Source organism: Exophiala mesophila (genome assembly GCF_000836275.1).
Source record: "Exophiala mesophila strain CBS 40295 unplaced genomic scaffold supercont1.2, whole genome shotgun sequence".
Lineage (NCBI taxonomy): Eukaryota > Fungi > Ascomycota > Eurotiomycetes > Chaetothyriales > Herpotrichiellaceae > Exophiala > Exophiala mesophila.
Genome location: NW_015622505.1, coordinates 240,360 through 261,817, shown reverse-complemented (window position 1 = coordinate 261,817; position 21,458 = coordinate 240,360). Strand labels below are relative to the sequence as shown.

At 51.7% G+C, this 21,458-nt stretch overlaps 7 protein-coding genes across 7 annotated transcripts; 3 read left to right on the top strand and 4 right to left on the bottom strand.

Moving 5' to 3' along the window:
• The first annotated feature begins 89 nt into the window (after positions 1–89).
• On the top strand, positions 90–2,160 carry PV10_02022 (uncharacterized protein). Its single transcript, XM_016366291.1, has 2 exons — positions 90–287; positions 340–2,160. Exons 1-2 carry the CDS (start codon positions 174–176, stop codon positions 1,945–1,947), a joined length of 1,722 nt encoding a protein of 573 aa, XP_016225809.1. The 5' UTR covers positions 90–173; the 3' UTR covers positions 1,948–2,160.
• PV10_02021 (uncharacterized protein) lies at positions 2,067–3,542 on the bottom strand. The gene is made up of 3 exons (XM_016366290.1): positions 3,387–3,542; positions 3,089–3,299; positions 2,067–3,016 (listed from the first exon to the last, which is right to left on the bottom strand). Exons 1-3 carry the CDS (start codon positions 3,444–3,446, stop codon positions 2,304–2,306), a joined length of 984 nt encoding a protein of 327 aa, XP_016225808.1. The 5' UTR covers positions 3,447–3,542; the 3' UTR covers positions 2,067–2,303.
• A 952-nt stretch (positions 3,543–4,494) lies between these two features.
• On the top strand, positions 4,495–5,997 carry PV10_02020 (uncharacterized protein; the record flags this gene model as incomplete). Its single annotated transcript, XM_016366289.1, has 1 exon — positions 4,495–5,997. The coding sequence occupies one exon, from the start codon at positions 4,495–4,497 to the stop codon at positions 5,995–5,997; it is 1,503 nt and encodes a 500-aa protein (XP_016225807.1).
• Positions 5,998–8,159: 2,162 nt separating this feature from the next.
• On the bottom strand, positions 8,160–8,940 carry PV10_02019 (uncharacterized protein; the record flags this gene model as incomplete). The annotated part of the gene is made up of 2 exons (XM_016366288.1): positions 8,514–8,940; positions 8,160–8,456 (listed from the first exon to the last, which is right to left on the bottom strand). The coding sequence occupies exons 1-2, from the start codon at positions 8,817–8,819 to the stop codon at positions 8,160–8,162; spliced, it is 603 nt and encodes a 200-aa protein (XP_016225806.1). The 5' UTR covers positions 8,820–8,940.
• A 3,629-nt stretch (positions 8,941–12,569) lies between these two features.
• On the top strand, positions 12,570–14,551 carry PV10_02018 (uncharacterized protein). Its single transcript, XM_016366287.1, has 2 exons — positions 12,570–12,955; positions 13,071–14,551. Exons 1-2 carry the CDS (start codon positions 12,723–12,725, stop codon positions 14,452–14,454), a joined length of 1,617 nt encoding a protein of 538 aa, XP_016225805.1. The 5' UTR covers positions 12,570–12,722; the 3' UTR covers positions 14,455–14,551.
• A 1,183-nt stretch (positions 14,552–15,734) lies between these two features.
• PV10_02017 (uncharacterized protein) lies at positions 15,735–19,493 on the bottom strand. Its single transcript, XM_016366286.1, has 9 exons — positions 19,189–19,493; positions 18,585–19,135; positions 18,460–18,514; positions 18,295–18,394; positions 18,134–18,236; positions 17,144–18,063; positions 16,995–17,086; positions 16,615–16,940; positions 15,735–16,560 (listed from the first exon to the last, which is right to left on the bottom strand). Exons 2-9 carry the CDS (start codon positions 18,757–18,759, stop codon positions 16,205–16,207), a joined length of 2,127 nt encoding a protein of 708 aa, XP_016225804.1. The 5' UTR covers positions 18,760–19,135; positions 19,189–19,493; the 3' UTR covers positions 15,735–16,204.
• A 70-nt stretch (positions 19,494–19,563) lies between these two features.
• Positions 19,564–21,413, bottom strand: PV10_02016 (uncharacterized protein). The gene has a single exon (XM_016366285.1). It carries the CDS (start codon positions 21,332–21,334, stop codon positions 19,670–19,672), a length of 1,665 nt encoding a protein of 554 aa, XP_016225803.1. The 5' UTR covers positions 21,335–21,413; the 3' UTR covers positions 19,564–19,669.
• Positions 21,414–21,458: the final 45 nt, after the last annotated feature.

Sequence of the window (21,458 nt, the reverse complement as noted above, 5' to 3'; positions counted from 1 at the left end):
GGTGTGTCTTGGCACGTTGAAGCCTCCGCTGCCTGCATCTCTCCGCCCGCATGGCGCATGGCGCATGTCGTCTGTTTGCCCGCGACAACAAATTTGCCCTCGCTTTTCTCAGACTGTCCTTCTTCCGCATGCTTTCCTCTCTTTACATGATAAAGTCACTTCTCTGACCCAACATGTCCGGCCTGCTGGGCCAAGGCTACGACTCGAGCGATGATGACAACAGTCCAGCAAAACCCGTTGCAGCGCTTCCCAAATCTGTCAACGCTGCCCCAGATGTATTAGTAGAGGTGTGGTCCAGCCTTGACGGCCTACAAAGAGGTTCTTTCTAACATCTCACAGGACTCTTCCCAATTGCAAATCGCATTATCCAATCCCACCAGCACCGCTCTCACCTATAATGTCACCTACGAAAATCTAGCGCGGCCCGCGCAAGGCCCAGTCAACCCATTCAATGCCTCCACTGGGAACGCCTTAAAGCGCAAGAATCTCTTGACAGGAAACGCAGAGGAGATGTCCATGTCAGAGGCAACGTTCAAAACACAACACCGCACGTTTCAAAGCCTTGGATACACACAGGACCCGTCAGTGAACGGCGCATTTGTTGGCGATCAATCGGCCGTCGCCAAATTTGGAGGCAAGGACGTTGTTCAGCTACGTCACACCAAAGAGGATAGCGCTATCATCCGGTCGAAAAGACAGAAGAAGGGCGACAGCAGTGTTGTCGACGGTGAGGGGTCATATCTGGGTCCGTGGGCCAAATACACCAGCGACGATGTGGCCTATGAACAGGCAGAAGCCGCTGCTGACCAAGAACTGGCATCTGACGAGGAATGGGTGGAGGAAGGCATCGTCCCTACACCCTTGCCAGCTCCCCCGAAGGAGGCTACCGGCTACGGCGATGATGCCAGCGCCAATGAAACTACCGAGTTCCATGGCGCTTCAGAATTCGACTACCAAGGACGAACATACATGCATGTGCCCCAAGATCTGGACATCGACCTGCGGACAGAGCCTGGGTCGGTCCAGAATTATGTTCCCAAGAAACTCATTCACGTGTACAAACTCCACAAGAAGCCCATCACCTCATTACGCTTTATTCCCAAATCATCTCACCTATTATTGTCATCGGCGGCGGATGGGAAAATCGCCTTGTGGGATGCTCACCACGATCGAAGCCTTCTTCGCACATATTCTGGCCACAACAAATCAGTCACCGACACCGACTTCCATCCGACAGGTCGGACCTTCCTTTCAGCATCTTACGATCGTCAGATGAAACTTTGGGACACCGAGACTGGAAAATGCATTTCGCGGTTCACGACGGGCAAAACACCTCACACGCTGCGCTTTCACCCGGAAGGCAACGAGTTCATTGCCGGCATGTCGGACAAGAAGATTGTGCAATTCGACACTCGTTCAGGCGAACTGACGCAGGAGTACGATCACCATCTGGGGCCTATCAACACACTGACTTTTGTGGACGAAGGGCGACGGTTCATTTCGACGTCGGACGACAAATCACTGCGGGCATGGGAGTATGGGATTCCAGTGCCAATCAAATTCATTGCGGACCCGTCCATGTACGCCCTGGTGCGGTCGGCGCCCCACCCGTCGGGCAAATATGTGGCGTTTCAGTCGGCGGACAACCAAATTGTGGTATACGCGGCTGGGGACAAGTTCCGGCAGAATCGCAAGAAGGGATTTCGAGGAATGAACACCAGCGGTTACGCCATCGACGTGGCCATTTCTCCAGATGGAGGGATCGTGGCCAGCGGCGATTCAGGGGGCTTTGTGTGCTTCTGGGATTGGAAGACGGGCAAGATGTGGCACAAGATCCAGGCCGGCGGCGAAGGCCTGGGTGCTGTGACTTCAGTGGCCTGGCATCTACACGAAACGAGCAAAGTCGCAACCGGTGGCTTGGATGGGAATATTCGATACTGGGATTGATACAGGAGACGATAGAGGGAGATGCTACAATAATATATCCTGTGGCTCGGCTTGTCGCAATATCATCACATCACATTTTCCCTTGCTGTGTTCTACTTGGAGCGTGGTTGGAGGATTGATGGATATCAATGGTAATTTTATGATGTACAAATGACATGGCCTTGAGTTCCGCGTGCACCTACATGCGCGAGACTATGTAATTACATCGACGAGTTGCGTTGGCTTGGATCTCCTTAATCCATCCCCATGGCTGCATTCCTTTATGCTCAATCACAGTACAGTAAAGTAAAGTATACATCTTCAGACACGCCGGGACGTGTTTGGCAGCCGCCATGTGGCTCTTGGGCAAGACATGACTACCTAAGCGAGTGCTGTCTCCGACTGGCAGTTTCCAGTACACTGGTGATGTTGTTGGATCTCGAACGTGAGCCTTCGTTGATTTCGAACAGGCTGATCTTGTTCTCGACCACTTGCCAATCAATCGTGTCCCACCAGGCCTTGAGATATGCCTTGCGCCCAAACATGCCGTAGTCTGGTAGCCACTGGTGCTGCCACATGTTCACGCACAGGATTGGTTCAGCGTCTTGTAGTGTGCCCTCGTAGTGCAGAGCGCGGTTATGGCTATGGTTGCCATAAGCTCCGGCGTTTTGGTTGCCCTCTTGGATGTCGCGGGTAATCTGGCGGAAATCGTGGTTGGCCATGTCACGGTTGTCGCGGCGGGGCGATCCACGAGACCAAGGGGAGCCGGCATTGTATGTGGCCAGGATAGTCAGTCCACCAAGACTCTTGGGCTTCATCAGCCATACAAAGCCGTTACCGAACATGGCCTCGGCCGTCTCGAGAAATTCAGTACGCAGTTGTTCCAGGCTGATGTTATCTTCCTTCAGGTTGTTCTGCATCAGGATGCCCGGCTCCCGTGGCTGCATGCTGGTGGGAATGTGTGATAATGACTCGAAAAAGAATTGTGTGTGGAGTGCCATGGCGGCATGGTTGTACAGGGCGGCTCGCGCGGGGAGGTGGGAGCATTGGTCGTGAAGGTCGGCGGCTGATGTAAACTCATCGGCGGTGCCTGTTAGGTGAGCAAGTCAGTCAAGAGCTGTAGAGTGATTGAGGTGGCCCATGGGCATGGATCTAACTGTACCGGCTGTGAATTCATTCAGTTGGTCTGCGAGGTATTTGATATATTGTTCATAGGTCTGTTCAAAGGTTTCCTTGGAGAGGAAGCCCGGTACGCCATATTTGGCAAAGACTTGGGGTTTCTTGAGGTTCTGGAAAGTTGGGATTTTTCTTTGATTCCAGTCTTCAGGTACCGAGTGAGCCCATCGCTGTGACTGGGACCGAGAGGCGCAAGACTAGAGAGCTTGAGTTAGCTTTTGGCAGCTCTGGTGACTTGGGGGAAACCAAGGAGAAACCAAGGCCATGTGTACAGGGAAACTCACAGTGTGGTTGACGGCAAAGCGAAGAAGCGACTGGGGCCGCGTCAGAGGTCGGGTGATCATTGTGAGGAAGGGTAGATGTTTGTAAGGCTACCGCATGGCCGCACAAACAGGGAACAATTGGATTGAATTACGCAGTGCTGCAACTCGACGTTGGTGGACTGATGGACGAGTTTCGTTCCCAAATTTCTCGAAGCAATTGACTTCACCTGCGATTTGTCCCAAAATAGACTAGCGTAGCCCGTCGAACCGCCAGCCAATCATAAGCGTCTATTCATGTCTACAGCCTCGTCTCTGAAACCAACAATGCCACCTCCTCCATCTTCCATCTTTCAATCTTTTCATCCTCAATCCTCATCCCTCATCCATCCACCACTCAATCCCGCCATCGTGTCCTCTGACAGCATGCAGATCCTTCTACCGACCTCTGTCTCGGCCTCTCTCAGCCTCTCGTTTTCAGCCACCGCGGTTGTTTCCACACGTCTTTGCGCTTGCATCAGATCTCAATCTTCATATTACTGCCTCTTGACCCGCAGTCATTGGTCCTCAACGGGCTATTTCCATCTCACCTGCGCCTGCACTATGACTCAGGCCTCTGCAGCTTCAAGGTGACGGTTTGTTCAACCTACTGATGCCCTAATATCCATGCGAGACTGGTTCTCAGCCTCTCTTCTCACCAACAAATAAGACTTTGCCTTGAGCCTACTCTACAGTCTCCTCCTTTGACATCCACTCGTCATCCACGACATACCCTGGTCCAGAAATACACATAGTCATTGTAAGGTTTGTTCAAAGGTGACGACTCACCGCACTTTTCCATTTCTTTGTCTCTCTGCCCATCTCTCCTTGCCGTCACCTGCTTTGTTTGATTGGCGTTTGTCCTTTCACTCCCGAATTTGGCTTTTCAGACGTCCATGGCCGCCCTGGTGAACGACCCAAGTCTTTGACTCAAACCCACCTCCAAACTCTGTACGCTGCCGAAAACATTCCCATCTTCTGCCTCAAAACAACCTCTTTGACCCTCACATAATACTCTATCGCCTTCAGGCTTTCTCGCAAGCCTTGCCTAGTTCTCGCCAGTTCCCTTCTACCCAGCGCATTTGAAAAGAACATGCGACCAACTTCCTCCCTCCCGATCCTTGTTGTCTTGGTATCCATCAGCCAGGCTTTCAGCACCCGCGATCAAGATTCTTCGGAAACCAGAGCTCTGATGAGCCGTCAGAACGTCGATACATGCACAAATGTCGACTCTAGATTGCCAGGCGCCTTCAAGTGTGGCTCTGGTACAAATTGTTTATCATTAGACAATGGCACATCTGCTCTGTGCTGCCCCGATGGAAATACTTGCAACAATATTGCCACCATTCCTTGCGACGTCACCTTACAAGATGCCTCCAAAAATCCCGATGCCACCATTTTTACTACCAGAACAGGTGACAGATTACCCACCTGTGGTTCCAAGTGCTGCCCCTTTGGATACAGCTGCATCGCCTCAAATAGGGATGATAATTCTGTATGCAGTCTGATCCTGGGCTTGAGTAAATCAGGAAGAGAGACCACGTCTTCAGCGTCCTCAGCGTCCTCCAGCGCTCCTAGTGCCCCCACCGCGAGTTCATCATCCACCGCCGCAGCCACATCTTCCAGATCAACCACGTCCCCTCCTACATCCTCTTCCACCGCCTCAACTGTCATTGCTTCTGGCTCAAGTGCTACTGCCACAAAAGAGGGTAACAAATTCCCCACGGGTATCTTTGCCGGCGGCATTGGTGTTGGTATCCTTGTCGGCATTCTTTTGGCTTTGATCTGGGTCATCGGTACTGGGCGGCACAAAAAGCCTGACAACAGAAATTCGACTGGTTCTTCGACAGCTTTCAAACCGCAAATCTCCGACCCCATTCCAATGCAGAGTTCCGGACGCACCGAGTTCCTCAGGAGAACTGGCCAACGCGCCATATCAATCTTCTCCAGCCGCGATTCCCAGCTTCCAACACAGAATGATCCGACCCAAGACAACTGGAAAATGCCGACTCCTCCAACACAGAACAACATACACAATACTGCGCCAACAAGTTCGGCCTATCCTGTAACTCCGGAGCGCAGACTACCCCGTGAATCAACCGCCGAAACCATCAAAATTTATTCTCCTCCCACAGTCCCTGCTGTACCCCCCAATATTGCCCCACTCCGTGGTATGAACGCATCTCGATTTGCCAACGATCGCGACAATTTCAATGAGCGAAGCGAACAGGGTCAACCAATGGGTAGTCCTTTCCAAACTCCACCAGGCCTACAGTCGAATCCCGCTAATGACGATCGCAGCATCTACCCCGACGATGATCGGGTTACGGGTCAGAGGGCGCTGAGTTCCTATTCGGATGTTTCATCGTTGCATGATTTGTCCAACCCTGGTGCTGGTGGACCTGAGACCCTTGCTGCCGCCAGATACAACGGCGACAATGTCTCGTCCAGTTCGAATGCCCCTCAGAACTTCAACACCCTCAAATCGAGACCGACGACAACATTTACCGAGATGTTACACGACGTGGGATTCCCAGATCCCTACAAGATAGATGAGCCTGTGCCCCCGGTTCCCAGTCGTTATGGCAAAAGCTAGTGACTGTGGAATTTTCATTGCGGGCTCCGGCCTTGCACCCGGACAATAGGAGAACACATGATTTTTTGTATGCATAGCGACAGGAGCTGCAGCAGGAGACATACCTATATGTAATGATATTCGTCTTGGGAGAGGTCAGTTGAACTTGATTCCTAACGTTGAGAAAGAGCTGGACTTGTTCTTGACATGGCATCCGAGAACATGACCTTTGTTTATAAGAGACGCGAGATCTGCTACAGTGATTTAGACGCCCCAAGGCATATAGACATGGACACATGCCTGTGGTATAATAACATTGAATCCGTACAAGGCTGTTGAATCATAGAATGATTCATTATAATCTGATCAAACCTCCTTCCACCAGTCCTTGAATGACCACCTCAGTAACCCTTTTCTCAAAGTGGTGATTTGGCTACGACAAGAGTTGCTGCTCGCCTGGCACGATCTCGCCTGTCTGATTTGCAGCACCGTGTGCTCTGGCCACTACGCCATAGGCAGGCAAATACTTGTCGAGGTATGGCAGGACCTCAGCAGTGCCGGGGGTGTTTCTCCAGTCCTTCATGAGAAACATGGCGATGCCAAACATGCCGGTCTTTTATTCCAGGGAGGAGAGGAAGCATATCAGCCTTTATGGACATGGAAAGTTGAGATGAAAAAAAGGGGATGGTCAGGTAAAACTCACCAAATGAACACCGGCACCCTCCATTCTTCGGTTGGCGTCCTCGGCCAGCTTGGGCGTGCCAGTGCCACTGGCTTCGGTGTTGGCCCACACGCTATAGCCAGCCTCGCGCAGACTCAGGGCCAGAAACATGGTGCACACCTCGGTGACGATGCCGCCCAGGATGACCTGTTTCCTTCCTGTCGCCTCGACCGCGGCTCGGAACTCCGGGTTATCCCAGGCATTGACCTCGCCGTTGCGTCGGATATATGGCGCATTTGGGTACATGTCGGTGATTTCCTTGGGAAATGGCCCGTTGGGTCCCCTCTCGGCCGATGTGGTCAGGATCGTCGGCAGTCCAAACAGTTTGCCCATTTCCGCGTGCGCCATCACGTTGTTGCGGAACTCTGCTGGACTGTAGTCCTTGACCAGCTGCAACAAACCCAGTTGGTGATCCACAATCAAGAGGACTGAGTCGGGGTAGCCCCGTCATGTTAGTTCAAATACTAACAAGGTCGATGCCTTCAGGCGAGATCTTATCACATACTGGCTTTGTCCTTGTCGAGACGCTCAAACCGGTACGAAGGCTGTTGGAATGCCATATTGCACTGAGTTTCGGGTCGGAATCTACAAAGTTTTGGTGCTGTTGTCGTTTCAGGGCTTGGTGTGTATGGCGAAAGTCGTTGCTTGTTCCTACCTTATTCCCCAATGCCGGGTATTTCTATATCGATGCCGTTCCAGCTGGTAGCGACCCTGTTGAATTACGTTGGGATAGTGGAGAGTTGTATTCTCGTAATCCACATCCCATCTTGTCACTGATATGGACATTGCCAACATATATAATGTGCGCATACCCAAAGCGCCATGAATCGTTCCGATAGTCCTATGTCGTCGTTGGTCGTTGGTCGTTCGTTAGTTTCGGCGTCTTGGTGAAGCAGCACCTCTCTGACTAAGGCTTCACATACTCACAAACCAATACCTGGTCTTAAAGGCAATGGACTACAAACTCAATCGCGGATATGAGAAGCAACATTGGGGGAATTCCAAGCGGGGAGAACTGACTCAGAAGTCCAGGCTGACTAACATCTCTGACTGACTCCATATACAGATTGTGGGGCGACGCCGACTCAAGTCATCAAGCTTTCTCTAACAAACGAAAGCCACGTCGTGCATTTATTAAGCGTAACGATGAGATCAGTGCATTCCTTTTGTAGCTGCTCTTCTCACCAGTTTGCATGACCTATATCACTTTCGACGTTGTCCAGAATATCACGTTATCCAATCATGTCCAATAAAATAATATTTTCCAAACCAAGGCGCCATATCGGGTTTCCCTGTCCAACGAGACTTGTCCCTTTAGAGGCTTCTGTGTTGCCCCTAGTTCATTACACGATGAGTGAATCCCAGATACCGGTAACCAATTCCACAAGAAGAAAATTTGACATTCAAATCATGTTACCCTCAAGATGTTCGTCAGCATCTAAGCCAGCAAGGCCTGAACGGCCTATGCGAGAGGGAGCTGCACGCCAGCTGGGTTGAAGGCGGTATAGCCGATGTCGATACCCCAGCCAATGTTGTTGAACTCGACAAACATGCTGCCGATCTGGTTGTCTCCCACGATCTCGAAGAGGTTGAAACCCTGCACGGGGATCTGCTTTGAGCCAACACCCATTCTCCAGTAGAACAGGACGTGGTCACAGCCCGCAGGGAAGATCTTGATGATCTCGATCGCGTCGAGACTAGGAGAGCTGAGCACTGCTCCGATGTAGGATTGCTTGCCCTCAAAGGTGACACTGCCGATCTGTAGAATGGAGTCAGATGCTGTCAACGGGTGATCCATTGCGAAATCTCTACTTACAGGGTGTCCAGCGAGCATGTTGATTGAGTCGCTCTTCTCGTAGAAGCCTTCCGCGAGCAAGGCTTGAGCAGTCACGTTGGCGGCCGCAATATCCGGGTGGTCAAGGAAAGCGATGAAGTTGTTGACGATATCCTCGGCGTCACTTTGTTGGAGACAAGTATCCACGGGGCATTCGACATCCGGGCATTGGGCGTCTGGGCATTGAGCAGCAGGGCATGCGCCTGGTCGGACCCAGTCACTCCAGTTAGGGGCGGCGCAGACGGTGGAAACAAGAGCCAAGGTGGCACCGGCGGTGAGGAATTTCATCTTGATGTTGGTGGAACGCCTGGAATTGACTTGAGATTGGAAATTATGGACGAGGAGAAGGATCCAAAGGGATTCGCGAAATCGATCAAGTGTCAAAGGAGTGACTTGGGTGAGATTTGAGAGTTGATCGAGACTTGTTGGGGCAGAGATGGCCTGTACAGGAGGACAACCTGAGGCTTTATATGTCCATTCTCAATCCATGGATCACAAAAACATCACTTGCCTTGACTACCGCGAGACGAGCTTCATCAAGCCAAAGGCTACCAAAATTGCATGGCTGTATCTTATTCGTATTTTGAATGACGGTTGCGGGCGGGAGAAAGCACCATTTGGTCACGCAGGGCTCTGTGGCCGTAAGCTTTGCATTGCTTGACATGCTTGTTGCGAAGACTAAGTGCATTAGACTCGTGTTGAGGCGTTCGCAAATATACCATCTGGCTAACAATTCTAGACCAAGGTGATCAGGCTATCCAATTCCGGGCTCACGAGGCAGACGCAGACGGAAGATGATCATTTCCCCAATGGCCAAGGGGAGAGTGGGCAACTGTCAAGCACCCAGGTTAAGCGTAGCGAGAGCGATGACGGCATATCAAGCAACATGTGTCACACCTTCTAGTATGGTCTCGACAGAGTAAATGGTCAATCAAGCCTTGTTTGGCAGCTGCCAGATATATCTTGACCATTTCCCACGAGATTGTCATCGCCTTTGAGTTGCTTTTCAGGTGCATATCGTTGAGGCCGAATAGATGCAATCTCGTATTCGCCCTGGGATTGTTTCCACCATGATAGAAGAGACCTAAAAACCGGGCAAGCGGTGTCTGGACCACGCGGTTTGCAAGGGCATGCGACCGCACAACTGCAACGTGGGTGTTGAACACGGACCTCGACTACGGCGATATGTTGTCCGATGCTGTCAGTGACTGACTAATCGAACTCCTGGCCCAAGGGGAACATCATCCGGGATCGTGGTTGACTTTACCATTTGCCGCCAAGTGCAGGCAGCGGTCCGATCCTCCTTCTGTAGGGACTGAGAAGTGTAAATTCAAAGTATATTGTAAACTTTGTCTTGTCCATGTCAGTGATTCTCATACCGTATCTCCAGAGTGTGTTTTGAGCTTGCTGCAATGGGCTGTTGCTGGGTGTTTCCCTTCCTTCATGTTGTATATTGAAGACATGACGAGGATGACTGAAGGTGCAGTTGAAATTGGCTCGTTTTTGATAGGTGGCCCGGTCATAGACTTTCACGTAAAACAGAAGGGAGGCGAGACTAAAAAAGGTACCGAGTACAAGTGGCTCTAATATAGGATATTTCTGAATAGACACCAAAGTTCTTCATATCTGTGGATCAGAAGCCAGTGCAAATGCCAAGGGGAAATAGGTCCATGGTCAGATAACATGTTCAATCTTTGATCCGTTGATGTGAATCGAGAGTGTTGTATATTTGGTGTATGCATGTTTGTTCCTCCCAGCGGTGTTTGCGCTCCTATTCTGTAAGTCATGCTACAGCGGGACGCCCTCTCACACACATGTGCATACTCGTACACATAGGATCATGCATGTTGTACTCAACAAGGGAACTCGCTAAGCTGCACGTATTACACTAATTCGGGTCCACAAGTCCTGCAGGACTGGCGCGATTTCAGGAGAAATGCTAGGGGTGCCAGGGTCGGATCTCGATGGGATTCTCGTGGCAGTGGCACGCCTGAACAGGGAGAACATCAGCAAATTTCGTTACATTGAATCTTTGTTTATTCTAGCAGTGATAGGAATGCATATAATCTCTGATTGTCTTGGATTACAGTAAGTACACGTACATTGTATAGCAAAGAGACGACAAAAGCATGAAGAACACATTTTCCTGCAGAGTATGGAATAGATTCATTCCGAGATGCCCCGGTTGCGTGGCCCCCTTGCAGGACAAGGGCAATCACGTGCTTGTGCTATGCATAGGCCCCCACCATCTCCATATGTTGGTTCGAACAGCACAAGGAGAACCCATCCAAGATGTCTGCAAGCTTGTTGACCTGACAGGTCGACTCACTCGCCGCAGGTTTCAACATTAAGCATAGATAATGACATGGTTCACGAAGCTTGCATTATTTGGAGCAATGTTGATTGATTGTCTACAGATTGAATCAAGTTTCTATATGGCATGGAGCGGCAGGTAAACCAGCTGTACGTAGAAGATCTTCTTCTCAAAGCCTCCTATTTCTGAAGTCCACTGTAGGCTATACTATGCCCTGTTCTGGAGGCACTAGTTGTGGTTCAACGGATACTTCTCTGCGTATGCTGATGGCCCTGATCATGCACTCTTCAAGGGGGACTTTCCAGAACAGCAACTGGCATATTGTTGCCATGCATAACTCCCACGCTTCGACAAGTCGGCATGGCTACTCCGTAGGTGCTGGCTTAACTAATTAGGGCACTTGATTAACTTTGTCATGTATTCTACAGCCCGTCTCCGCGGTTCCCCGCCGCTAAAGGTGTTGAACCAATGTCTAGAGGAGGATTGGCATAAACTTGGCCCAACAGACGGCCTGTGGAAACCCAAGAATTGGAGAAACACTCGATGTCTCCCTAGCAAGGATCAAGGTCTCTCAAACAAGAAGTGACTTTGAGAAGATCATTGATCTTGTTACAGTTCCACGAGTTCTTAAATTGTAAGCACATAGTGCCTTCAAACTACTCCTTATATACCGACCATGACGAGACGTTATGTACCCCAATAATATACTGTATGACCAACCTCGTAAATGCGGGCAAGCGAGGGACAAATAATTTCAGGCCAATCGCTTGATAGAGCAGTGAAGAGATCGGCGGCATCTCCAGCCACTTGACGCACAGATACACGACCATACATATGTACATTCTAGGGTTATGCAGTTGTGTACTCCGTAGATACACACGATGTACTCGCATTTATTAGTTTGAAAATGTGGACCAAAGGACGACAACTACTGCGGCAGCACAGTCCCGCTGGGCTCACTCTACGGACATTCCCAGCTGGACGACCATGGTGCCAAGTGGAGTGGACATGAATGCTCCATATCGAGCCGTGTTTAGACGAGACGCAGCCAGGTGTCATTTCGAGTAGTGCAGGTGTTCCTAGGCACAGATGCGTGCAGGCCTAAGGGGGGGGCCCTCGGGTCACTTTGGCCCTCAAACTGTGGACATGGCTAAGAGAGCTAAAGACCCTCAGGTAGGCCTTTTGACAGAGGATCAAGGATCAAAGCGATGATTGATCTACACCCAAGCCTTGGAGGAGCCGATCAACAGAGGTTCCTTCCCGGAATTGACCGCCCCGCGTCTTCCTTTACAAGCTGAAGCGTATGAAGAAGAAAGGTACCGTGTTTTTGGGAATCCGCCGCTTGGACCGGACCATCTTGGCAAGGCCCTAAGTCATCGTCTTCTCACAAATGTCGACAGCTCGTGAAGTCGGAAAGCTCCTCTGATGTGCTGTGGAGATGTCTTCTGACACTCCGGCCCATCCCCCGAGGACTAGAGGCCAGACGGCGCCCGACTGCGACGTCGCCCAGAGACCAAACCCTCAGCCAGCATGGATCTACTGCGAGAGAGAGAACCGCTTTTTCTCTTTATCTCTGCTCTCATGCCTTCGCGGCTCCCTCTCCTACACACTATCAACTAGCTTGCCATGAGGATAATCCTTGCTGAGCCGGGGTAGATAGCGAGGGAACCCAGGACCTGAGCTTGATTGGATGCTCCGTCCTCGCAACCCTCTTTTGGATGCTCCATCCTCACAACCCTTTTATCCCGGCTGGCAAATAAACCAGTCGAGATCGCCAGCACGCTCAACGACTTCTTTCTCTGGACCTCCGATCGACAAGTCAATTCTTTTACCATCTTGTACCAGGGTCGTCTCTTTGTGGACCAAACGCCGCCAAAATGCGAAACTCCAGCGAGGAGGAGATTGAAATGCAGTACACGGGCAAGTCGGTCGTGCACGCTTATCCCAACTCGAAATCCAAAAGCGACTACAGCTCTCAGGCGAAAAATGCTGCCCTGGGCGACAATGGCGAAGACCTCAACAGTGTGGTGCGCATTCGGCGATTGTTCAGCTTCGCACAGATTTTCGCCTTTTCCTTGACCTACATGTGTGTCTGGGAGAGTATGAACGGGTGAGTTTTGAGTTTCGTTTCTTTTCTGGGTCGAGCGAGCCTTGCTTGGTCTCGATCCAGATCCCGCTGCGCGAGTGTCATAGTGGTCAGGGCTAAAGTTTCGTTTGTGCTTCAGATCCATGGTGTTTGCCCTTTACAACGGTGGTCCTCAGACGTTCGCCTGGAGCATCGTCATCTGTTACTTTGGCGCGCTGATGCAGTCGGCGTCGATCGCTGAGATGGCGTCAACGGTGCCCATCGCCGGAGCACAATATCACTGGACGTACGTGCTTGCGCCATCCAACATCCGACGATTCACGACGTGGATGCAAGGGTGGATGACGTGGTTTGGATGGGTGTCACTGCTTGCCGGCACCACCAACATCACGGTGCTGCTCCTCCAGAACATGGCCTTCCTCAACAACCCGAACTACGTGCCGGAGCAGTGGCACGTCACCCTGATGATGATTGCCATGTTGACCTTGTTTGGCGTCATCAACTCCAACGGATACACGTTCGCGCTCGTGCCCTGGCTCGAATTGGTGGCCGGGGTGCTGCACATTGGCCTGTTTGTGCTGTGGATGTGTGTTCTGTTGGTGCTGGGCACCCGCCATACGGGCACCTTCATGTTCACCCATTTCGAGGTGTGGTCCGGCTGGAACAACGACTTTGTCGCATGGAACTTGGGCATGTTGACCTGTGTGTGGGCATTGACCGGTTTTGACGGTGCTGTCCACATGGCTGAAGAGGTCAAGTCAGCCAAACAGGCCGTTCCTCGAGCCATCTTCTGGTCCATCGCCCTTAACGGTGTGCTGGCCTATTCGATGGTGCTCGCCATTCTATCGTCCATGGGTCCTTTGGACGAAGAATTGCTCTTTTCGACGTTTCCCGCATCCCTCGTCTTGCTTCGATGCACCGGCTCGCTCCGAGCCACCACGGCCATGTTGACGGGACTTTTCATCGTCTCGTGCTGCTCCGTCCTCGCATGTATTGCCTCGGTGTCACGCTTGACTTGGGCCTGGGCTCGAGATGGTGGCATTCCTCGGTGGTTTGCGTATGTCCACCCAACCCATCTGGTGCCGATCCGGGCGATTTGGTTGGGGCTGACGGTAGTCATGCTGCTGTCATTGCTCAACATTGGTTCCACCACGGCGTTTGGCGCCATCGTCGCCCTGGCGTCCATGGCCTTGTACTTTTCCTACGCCATCGCCCTGTTTTGCATGCTGTATGCTCGCTATCAGTCCACCCATGGCGGTCAGTCACTGGTGCTGGGCCAGTGGAATCTAGGCCGGTACGGGGTTTACATCAACATCTACTCCCTGTTCTACACTCTCTACGTCATGATCTTCCTACCTTTCCCATCCACCATCCCCGTCGACGCGGTCAACATGAACTACTGCGGGCCCATTTTCTTGTTTGTCTTTTTATTCGCCATGGCCCTCTGGTTCTTCAAGGCTCAACGAAGCTGGCCCGGTCCGAGCGTGGCTATCATCAACTATGTCAAGCAGCAAGAAGACTAGACATACAATCCCGCAAAGAGGCGAAAATCGTGACGAATAATGTCCTGGATAGGTTGTTGTCTGTTTGATAGATGGGTTCGATATATTTGAAAAAGCGCCATGTTCTGCATGATTTGTGTGTACGACTATAGGGAGCGATGATAGAATAAAGCATCAATTTTACCTTCATGATTCATGGTATACCATTGCTCTTACCAGGAAGCGCGCCATTTTTCCATACCCGTGCTATTTTTTTGATCAATTTTACGGGCTATTACAGTGTGGATGCGCTGGGTTTCTCGTGTAGCTTGCTCGCGTACGCGATTATTTCTCGATTTAGGAAGACTCTCTGGTCGCCACCGCGGACCACAAGGTCAACCATGGTGGCAGCAAGGTCTTGGATGCCGACACCGAGTCTCTGGCCAATGATGTATTTCATTACAAAGGCAGGGACCCAAGTCGGAGCAACGCCGCCGGGCTTGACGAGATAGACGGTGAACGGAGGTTTATTCGAGTGACTGACATCTACGGTGGCGTTGTGGTCAGAAGACTCATTGAGGACCGTGGGCTCGAGGGCACCTCTGATACGCCTACCCTGGACAAAGAACCACAGTGACCGTTCAGGCTGACCGTCCTTTGGAGGCGGTTCGGTAAAGGCACCGCTGAGTTGAAGATAGCGAAAGGCCTTTCCTGGCGAGCCCTGGGTTTGACGTGCCTTGATGGCCTTGATGAAGGCAAGTGGAAACTCAATGTCAACCTTGTAATTGCCTGAGGATGTGCCCAGGCACCAGATGGCAGCATCGGCCGTGAGTAGTTGGGCAGTCGTGGCTGGGTCGTCGTAGGAAGTAAAGTCCTTCATCATCAATACCTGGACTTTAGGGTGTTGAGCTAAGGGCCCAATGTCGCGCCGACTTAGAACCAGGACCTCAGTGATGGAGGGATGCTCTAGGCACCGACTCAGCACTTGACTACCAATGTAGCCCGTCGCGCCAGAGAGCACCACCTTCATCCTGTCGACTTGCTGCAAATTGCCTTTGCCTGTTGTCTCTGGAATCTGTTGGCTGTCGTAAAGGATGGCCCTTATTCGGCCGCTTGTTTAGGACTAAGCGAGGCGAGAAATTACATGTGGGTTGATAGCCTCGTTGGTGGTGTGTATGCTGTGGCGTTTGCTCAAATGATTCTAGGTGTGGTTTGGGTGGTTTGGGTGGTTTGGGGGGGCCGGGTACTTAAAGCACACTACATCAGGTGCCTAAATGAGAGGATGTTGGGGGGACCCTCGGGACATGCACAAGGTGGGTTGGGGTTGCCATCATAGGCCCGGGGCTTAAATCTTACTTATATCTAATCGGCCTGGAGATTACACTCTAACAAGTGCCGTTATCTCCAAGCGTTGAGCGCTGCCATGTCAGCCTGCTGCATCGAGCCATGAACTTTCTAAGTAAGTAGGCTCCAATAATGCTTCATGCTGGTTACGCAACAGCCACTTCGGCAAGCAAATACAGGACCGTGCGGTGGTGGAGTAGTTCATTCGATCACGGTGCACCATTTCCATTACTCCGTACATCTTTCCAAGCTCTAGCCTTGTAAATGTTCCAGTATTGTCAGCTGACAGAAGGGGACAATATCTTGGGGGATATTGCAAGAACATGGAAGCTTGGTGCAATATCTTCCAACGCACACCGGGACCATTTCGGCACATCATCGGTCGACGCGAGTATTCGAGTGTTTGTAGGTGGTGCGAATATATATTCCTCGTCGATGTGGCTCCAGCTTAGTCATTGTCGTTTTGAAACAAAACCTTCAGCTTTGTCAAGGCATCCTCGCAGTTGACCTCCATGGTGGTAATGACATGGATGCTCTCTTCCTTGTTGATGATCGATTTGGCCACCAGCCAGAAATAAAAGGCATTTCGGAACATGCCAGCCAGCCTTTGGGGCTGATCAGCTGCCTGGACACAAGCTTGGTCCCAAAGCAATTTCCACTGGCCCAAGGCTTCTCGAATTTCCTCGGTCAGGGCACCTCTGCGGAGCTTGCCGCTGCTGGTCTGTCCCGAGGTCGATTTCAGTGATGCAACAGGAAGGCTATAAGACAAAGTCATGACGTATGAGACGATATACGTGTACAAGACTATAGGCCAAGTCAGTAAATATTGTTCGTCTGTCGGGCACCTGCTGGACTTACAATGGATGGTGATGAACAAGTCGAATCGAGTAAACTCAGTAGCCTCGCCGAGATTGATGAAATCATCAGTCGGACTGGTTTCCTCCTTGGGAATGGCGACCGAGGATGTGCGCCGTTTGACGCGAGGCTGGAAGAGAGATGAAAAGGCTCGTGAGATGGTGAGCCGTGGAGCAAAGATGTTATCATCTTCCATAAAAGGGTGTTCGGAATTGAAGGTGGTTTCCTTGCAAGGCAGGTCGCATTCCAGCTCAGCCACCATCATACGACAAGGATGATTTGAGTAGATGCGCATGGCGCAATCGAGAAGCGCAATCGCTGCCATGGTTCTGCCGAACACATTTAGCAAGCAGTGCGAACGAGCGGTGAAAAGCTTGACTTACCTGATGCGGGATTCTTTCTGCAACCAACCAACCTCGGAAATGCGGTCGCTCGGGTGATGTCGAGATTGGGGTAATCGCATTTTTCGCAAGACCTGCAAAATGATAATGTCAGAAACAGTGCTTTTGAGGACGAGAAGAGTATGTCTTGCCTTTACCACGTCACTGAATCTCGACTGGATCGCGCGACTCTTTGCAATCCGAGCACCTCCCCAGTACTGAGCAATGACCATCAAGAAGCCACCTTGCAGCTCTCGAAATAGATTCCAATCATGCTCTCCCCGTTCGACCGCGGGCACCGTGCCAGTCTCGATGACTTGGCTTGCCTCGATGTCGAGGGAAAAAATCTCCGAGTCAAAGACAACGAGTTCAGCGACGTCGACGAGTTTCTGGGCGGCCAGTCGCTCGGCCGGGACCTTGGAATAGAGGGCACCGACGAAGGTGACGGAGAGAAGGAGATTAAGAGGGACCTCCGCCGGGTCGAAGGTGAGTCGGTGGATCATGGGACAGTTGAGGTGCCAGTTACGAAAGTACATGGAGATGAAGCGGGTAATCCGTTCGGTAGTGAGGAGAAAGTTAAGGTAATTGGTGAGTTGGTGTCGGGTTTGAGCCTCGAGAGCCAGGCTCCAGAGCTTGTTGTACATGGCAAGATGGAGGGCCGCCACGTACTGGACCTGATCGGCCTGGTGCAAGTCGGGGCCTCGCGCCACACTGTCAACTTTGAGGTCTGATGGGAGGGCTTGAGAGAACAAGTCGGCTGAAAGGTCGTTGGAGTTGAAGGACGGAGAATGGTTTAGCCCAAAGGGGCCGGTCCAAAAGTCAAGGTACTGGCTGTCGGCTCCCAAGGGGGATTCAAACATGCTAGCATAGTCGATGAAATCGGGACTTTCGTTTGGAGGAGAATTGACGGCAGACTCATTTTGCTCGTTTGCTTTGCGATGGTGGTGCTCCAGGCTCCTCACTCGATCGTCGCTTGGAGGGAGATTGAAGGTTTCAGTAAAGGTGTCGACGCCCCCGTTGAGAAGGGCCTTGATAGAAACGCGATCGTCGACAAGTTCCATGCTGTCGTGGCCTGAAAGGAGTGTGGTGAGCATGGGTCACGGAGTCTAGGGGCGGATGTCACGGGATAAAATGGGACATACTTGGAGACCGGGGTTGAGATGACTTTTGAACGCATTGCAGATTTTTCTTTTGACATGGTGCGCATGGGTTTTTGCCATCGCAACGGATTTTAGACGAAATGCACTGGAGATGTGATCAGGTTGGGTGGACAGGTTGGGGCGAACGGAAACGGGAATCTCACAGTGACGCATGCATGGGGTTTTCGACCCTTGGGAATCGAATTTGGAAGCGGTCGATCACCGCGGCGCTGGCAATGATTGTAGTGAGTTTGTAATCGGTCCCTAGGAACAAGTTAGTAGCGATCCTGAGGCGGGTGGGCCCAGGAAGATAAAGGAGAGATGCCCACTTTCGAGAGAAGTCACGATCACAAAAGATACAGGAAAAGGGCTTCGCGCCGGTATCTTTGGTAGATGTTAGCCGGTTCAAGACATAGATAGCAAGTAAAGCATAAGGTCCGAGGATTCTGCTCACGTCGGGTTTGATGGCGCTTGAGATGTTCGGCACGGGAAAAACTTTGGCCACAGGTTGAGCAACGGTACTTTTTGTCGGGGTTGGAGGAAGGGTTGGAAGGATCGGTGGAAGGGGGAGGAGCGCAAGCAGAGGAGAGAAGTGCCTGACTTCTGACCAGGTCATGGAATTCATCCATAGTGGGCTGGATGCATGCCTGTCGGTGGTAGATGGAAAGCGTGGATGTCAAGATAGTGGCTCTTGTTTAACGTCGACCGAAAAACCAAGACCAGGCCAGGCAAAACGCGGGGCCAAAGCGATGTGTGATCTGGGTGGTGGTTGGTCGGTGCTGACTAAGGTTTTAGGATGGGTGGGCGAGGCCGTGATGGATGTCGATGCGAGGCTGGAGGGAGGCAGATGCAAGCTGCACCCAAGGACGTATGTATCAACCGGCAAATGATTAGTCGGTCGAAGAAGGAAGTTTGGACAAGAAACGACACCTCTGATATTGCGCTTGATGAAACAAGTTGACCATGTGACCAACGAGAGATCTTGGAAGTTTAAAGATGGACTTTCTGGGGAATCTCAGTGGCTGGAGAAAGGATTTTGGGGGAACAGGGAGGCAAACCATAGCATGGCTCGGGGTTTGTGTGGAACATGGGGCTGACTGAACTCGGAGAAGAGGGCAAGCGAGGGCTGAGGAAAAGCCCGTGGGAGACCGTGGGAGCCCGTGGGAGCCCCATCGGGCGACAGGGTAGAGTGGGATGCCAAGACTGAAATTGTGGAGGCCTATGGTGATGTAAAAGAGATGAAGATGGAGAGCCAGAAATGAAGAGAGATGGAAAGATGAAAAGATGATATATCTAGAGATAGAGATGAAGAGATGAAGAGAGGTTTTCTTTTTCGATTTGGACAAGAATCACGGCAGTCACGATGAACAGAGAAGAAAAGGAAAAGAAAGGGAAGGCACACACCAAAGCAGGTGCGATGGAGGGATGCAACACAACGCAACTTCCTCATCTCTAACCAACACTGGTCACGTGAGCTTCGTCTCAACTTCATCATCAATTCTATATCATTAACAATCACCTCTCACTCTCTCCCTTTGATTATCCTATCTGCATCACATTCTTCTTCCGGCAAAAGCACGACGACTTGATAGGAACATCAGCCACAGCCAGCGCAAAATCCAACTGCGGTCTAACAATGCCAGCCTCTGCCATTCGATTCAACCGCACCAGACACTCATAGTATCCATGTAATGCCCACACGTTGTTGGGATGTCGGAGCGGTCGAGGGAGCGTCTCATCCAGCCCAAGGTCCGCCCGGTACACGGCAGCGGCTTCTTCGACACGATCTTGTTCCAACAGCAGTGCTCCATACGCGTGTCTTGGTGGCTGCATCCATCCCCACGGCTCATCATATGGAAGTGCATCGTCGAGCCCGATGGATTCTCGTAGTCGTTGAAACCCATTTTCGTAGTCCCCTCGTCGGTACGCCAATTCGCCTTGCAACATCCTGTCCGCCACAGCCAGGATGTCCAAACATGTGTTGTTGAAGATCATCCGAGACGCCGGCACTCGTTCGACGGCGGCGCGGAACAAGTCCAGTTGCCCCTGGGCCCCGTTGACATCGCCCTGCACCGCCAACGCGATCCCTTTGGCATAATGAAGCAAGGCTGTGCTCACGCAGTATAAGACGCTGTCTTGAGGAAATGGCAATGCCAGAATCTCTTGCCAGAGGCCGAATCGGACCATGACGTGAACTCGCATTCCCAGCACCCCTTCCAACCAGTCTGCCATCGGTGGCGATTCCACTCGTAACAGCTCTTCGGGGATGGATTTCTCAAGCCATCCCACCGTCTCCAGCGCGACAGCTGACTGCCCTGCAAACATGGCAGCGTACAGGCGGAAATGGTAGTCGTGAGATCGATATAGCGTATAGAAATTGACCGCCCCAGCTCGAGCCACATACCGTTCATCTGCCCGGATGGCATCCATGTTGGAAGCCATGGCCCGTCGATAGTCACCACAAAGGATGTCTAGATGCGAGGGCATGTGGTTCAGGTGGCCTGAATCTGGTACCAGTCCACGTAACCGATCCGCCACAACGAGCGCCTTCTCAGGATGGGCCGACATCTCCATCAGATGGATGTAAAGATGCAACAAACCCGGATGCTCACGACCCCCTGGCAACGCCAGCGCGTGGTCCAGCACCGCCTTAGCCTCGAGAGTGCGTGCATTGGCTGCCGCCTTACCCGTCGTCATATCCCACAGCTTCCACGGCGTCAGGTTCATTAGGGCGTCCGCACAAAGCGCTGCAACATCCAGGTCGTTTGGGAACCGGCGTTGAGCTTCCACCATGGCCTCGGCGTACTGCTCATTCCAGATGGAAAAGTCGCTTGCTGGTTGCGACTGTGGATAACGGAATTTCAGAGCATCGATCAATGCCTGTTCCACGTCTGACGCCTGTCCCGCTCGTTGTCGTGCATCTTGGACTGCCTGGTGCGTCCGCCTCACCGTCTCTGCCAAATCCTGTGCGTCAAAATATTCCCACGGCTTGTTGTAGTTGGGCCCTAGAGCATATGCCAATCCCCAATATCCGATGGCACACTCTGGATCTGCCTCGACTGCTTTCTCAAAGCACAATGCCGATTCCTCGTGGTTGAAACCATAACTCCACACAAGACCTCTGTCAAACCATTTTTGAGCTTCAGCATTTCCACCTGAGATGGTCTTGGTGAATTTGCCCAAGTCATAATACTCACCGTCCATGGTCTCCTCGCCGTGGGCTCTGTAGATGATGGACCCTGCCACTGCAAAAGAATCTAGGGATGGTTCGGATCAGGGATTGACGGATTACTCCGTCAAGCTTCAAAGTTCAAAGTCTCAGATATAT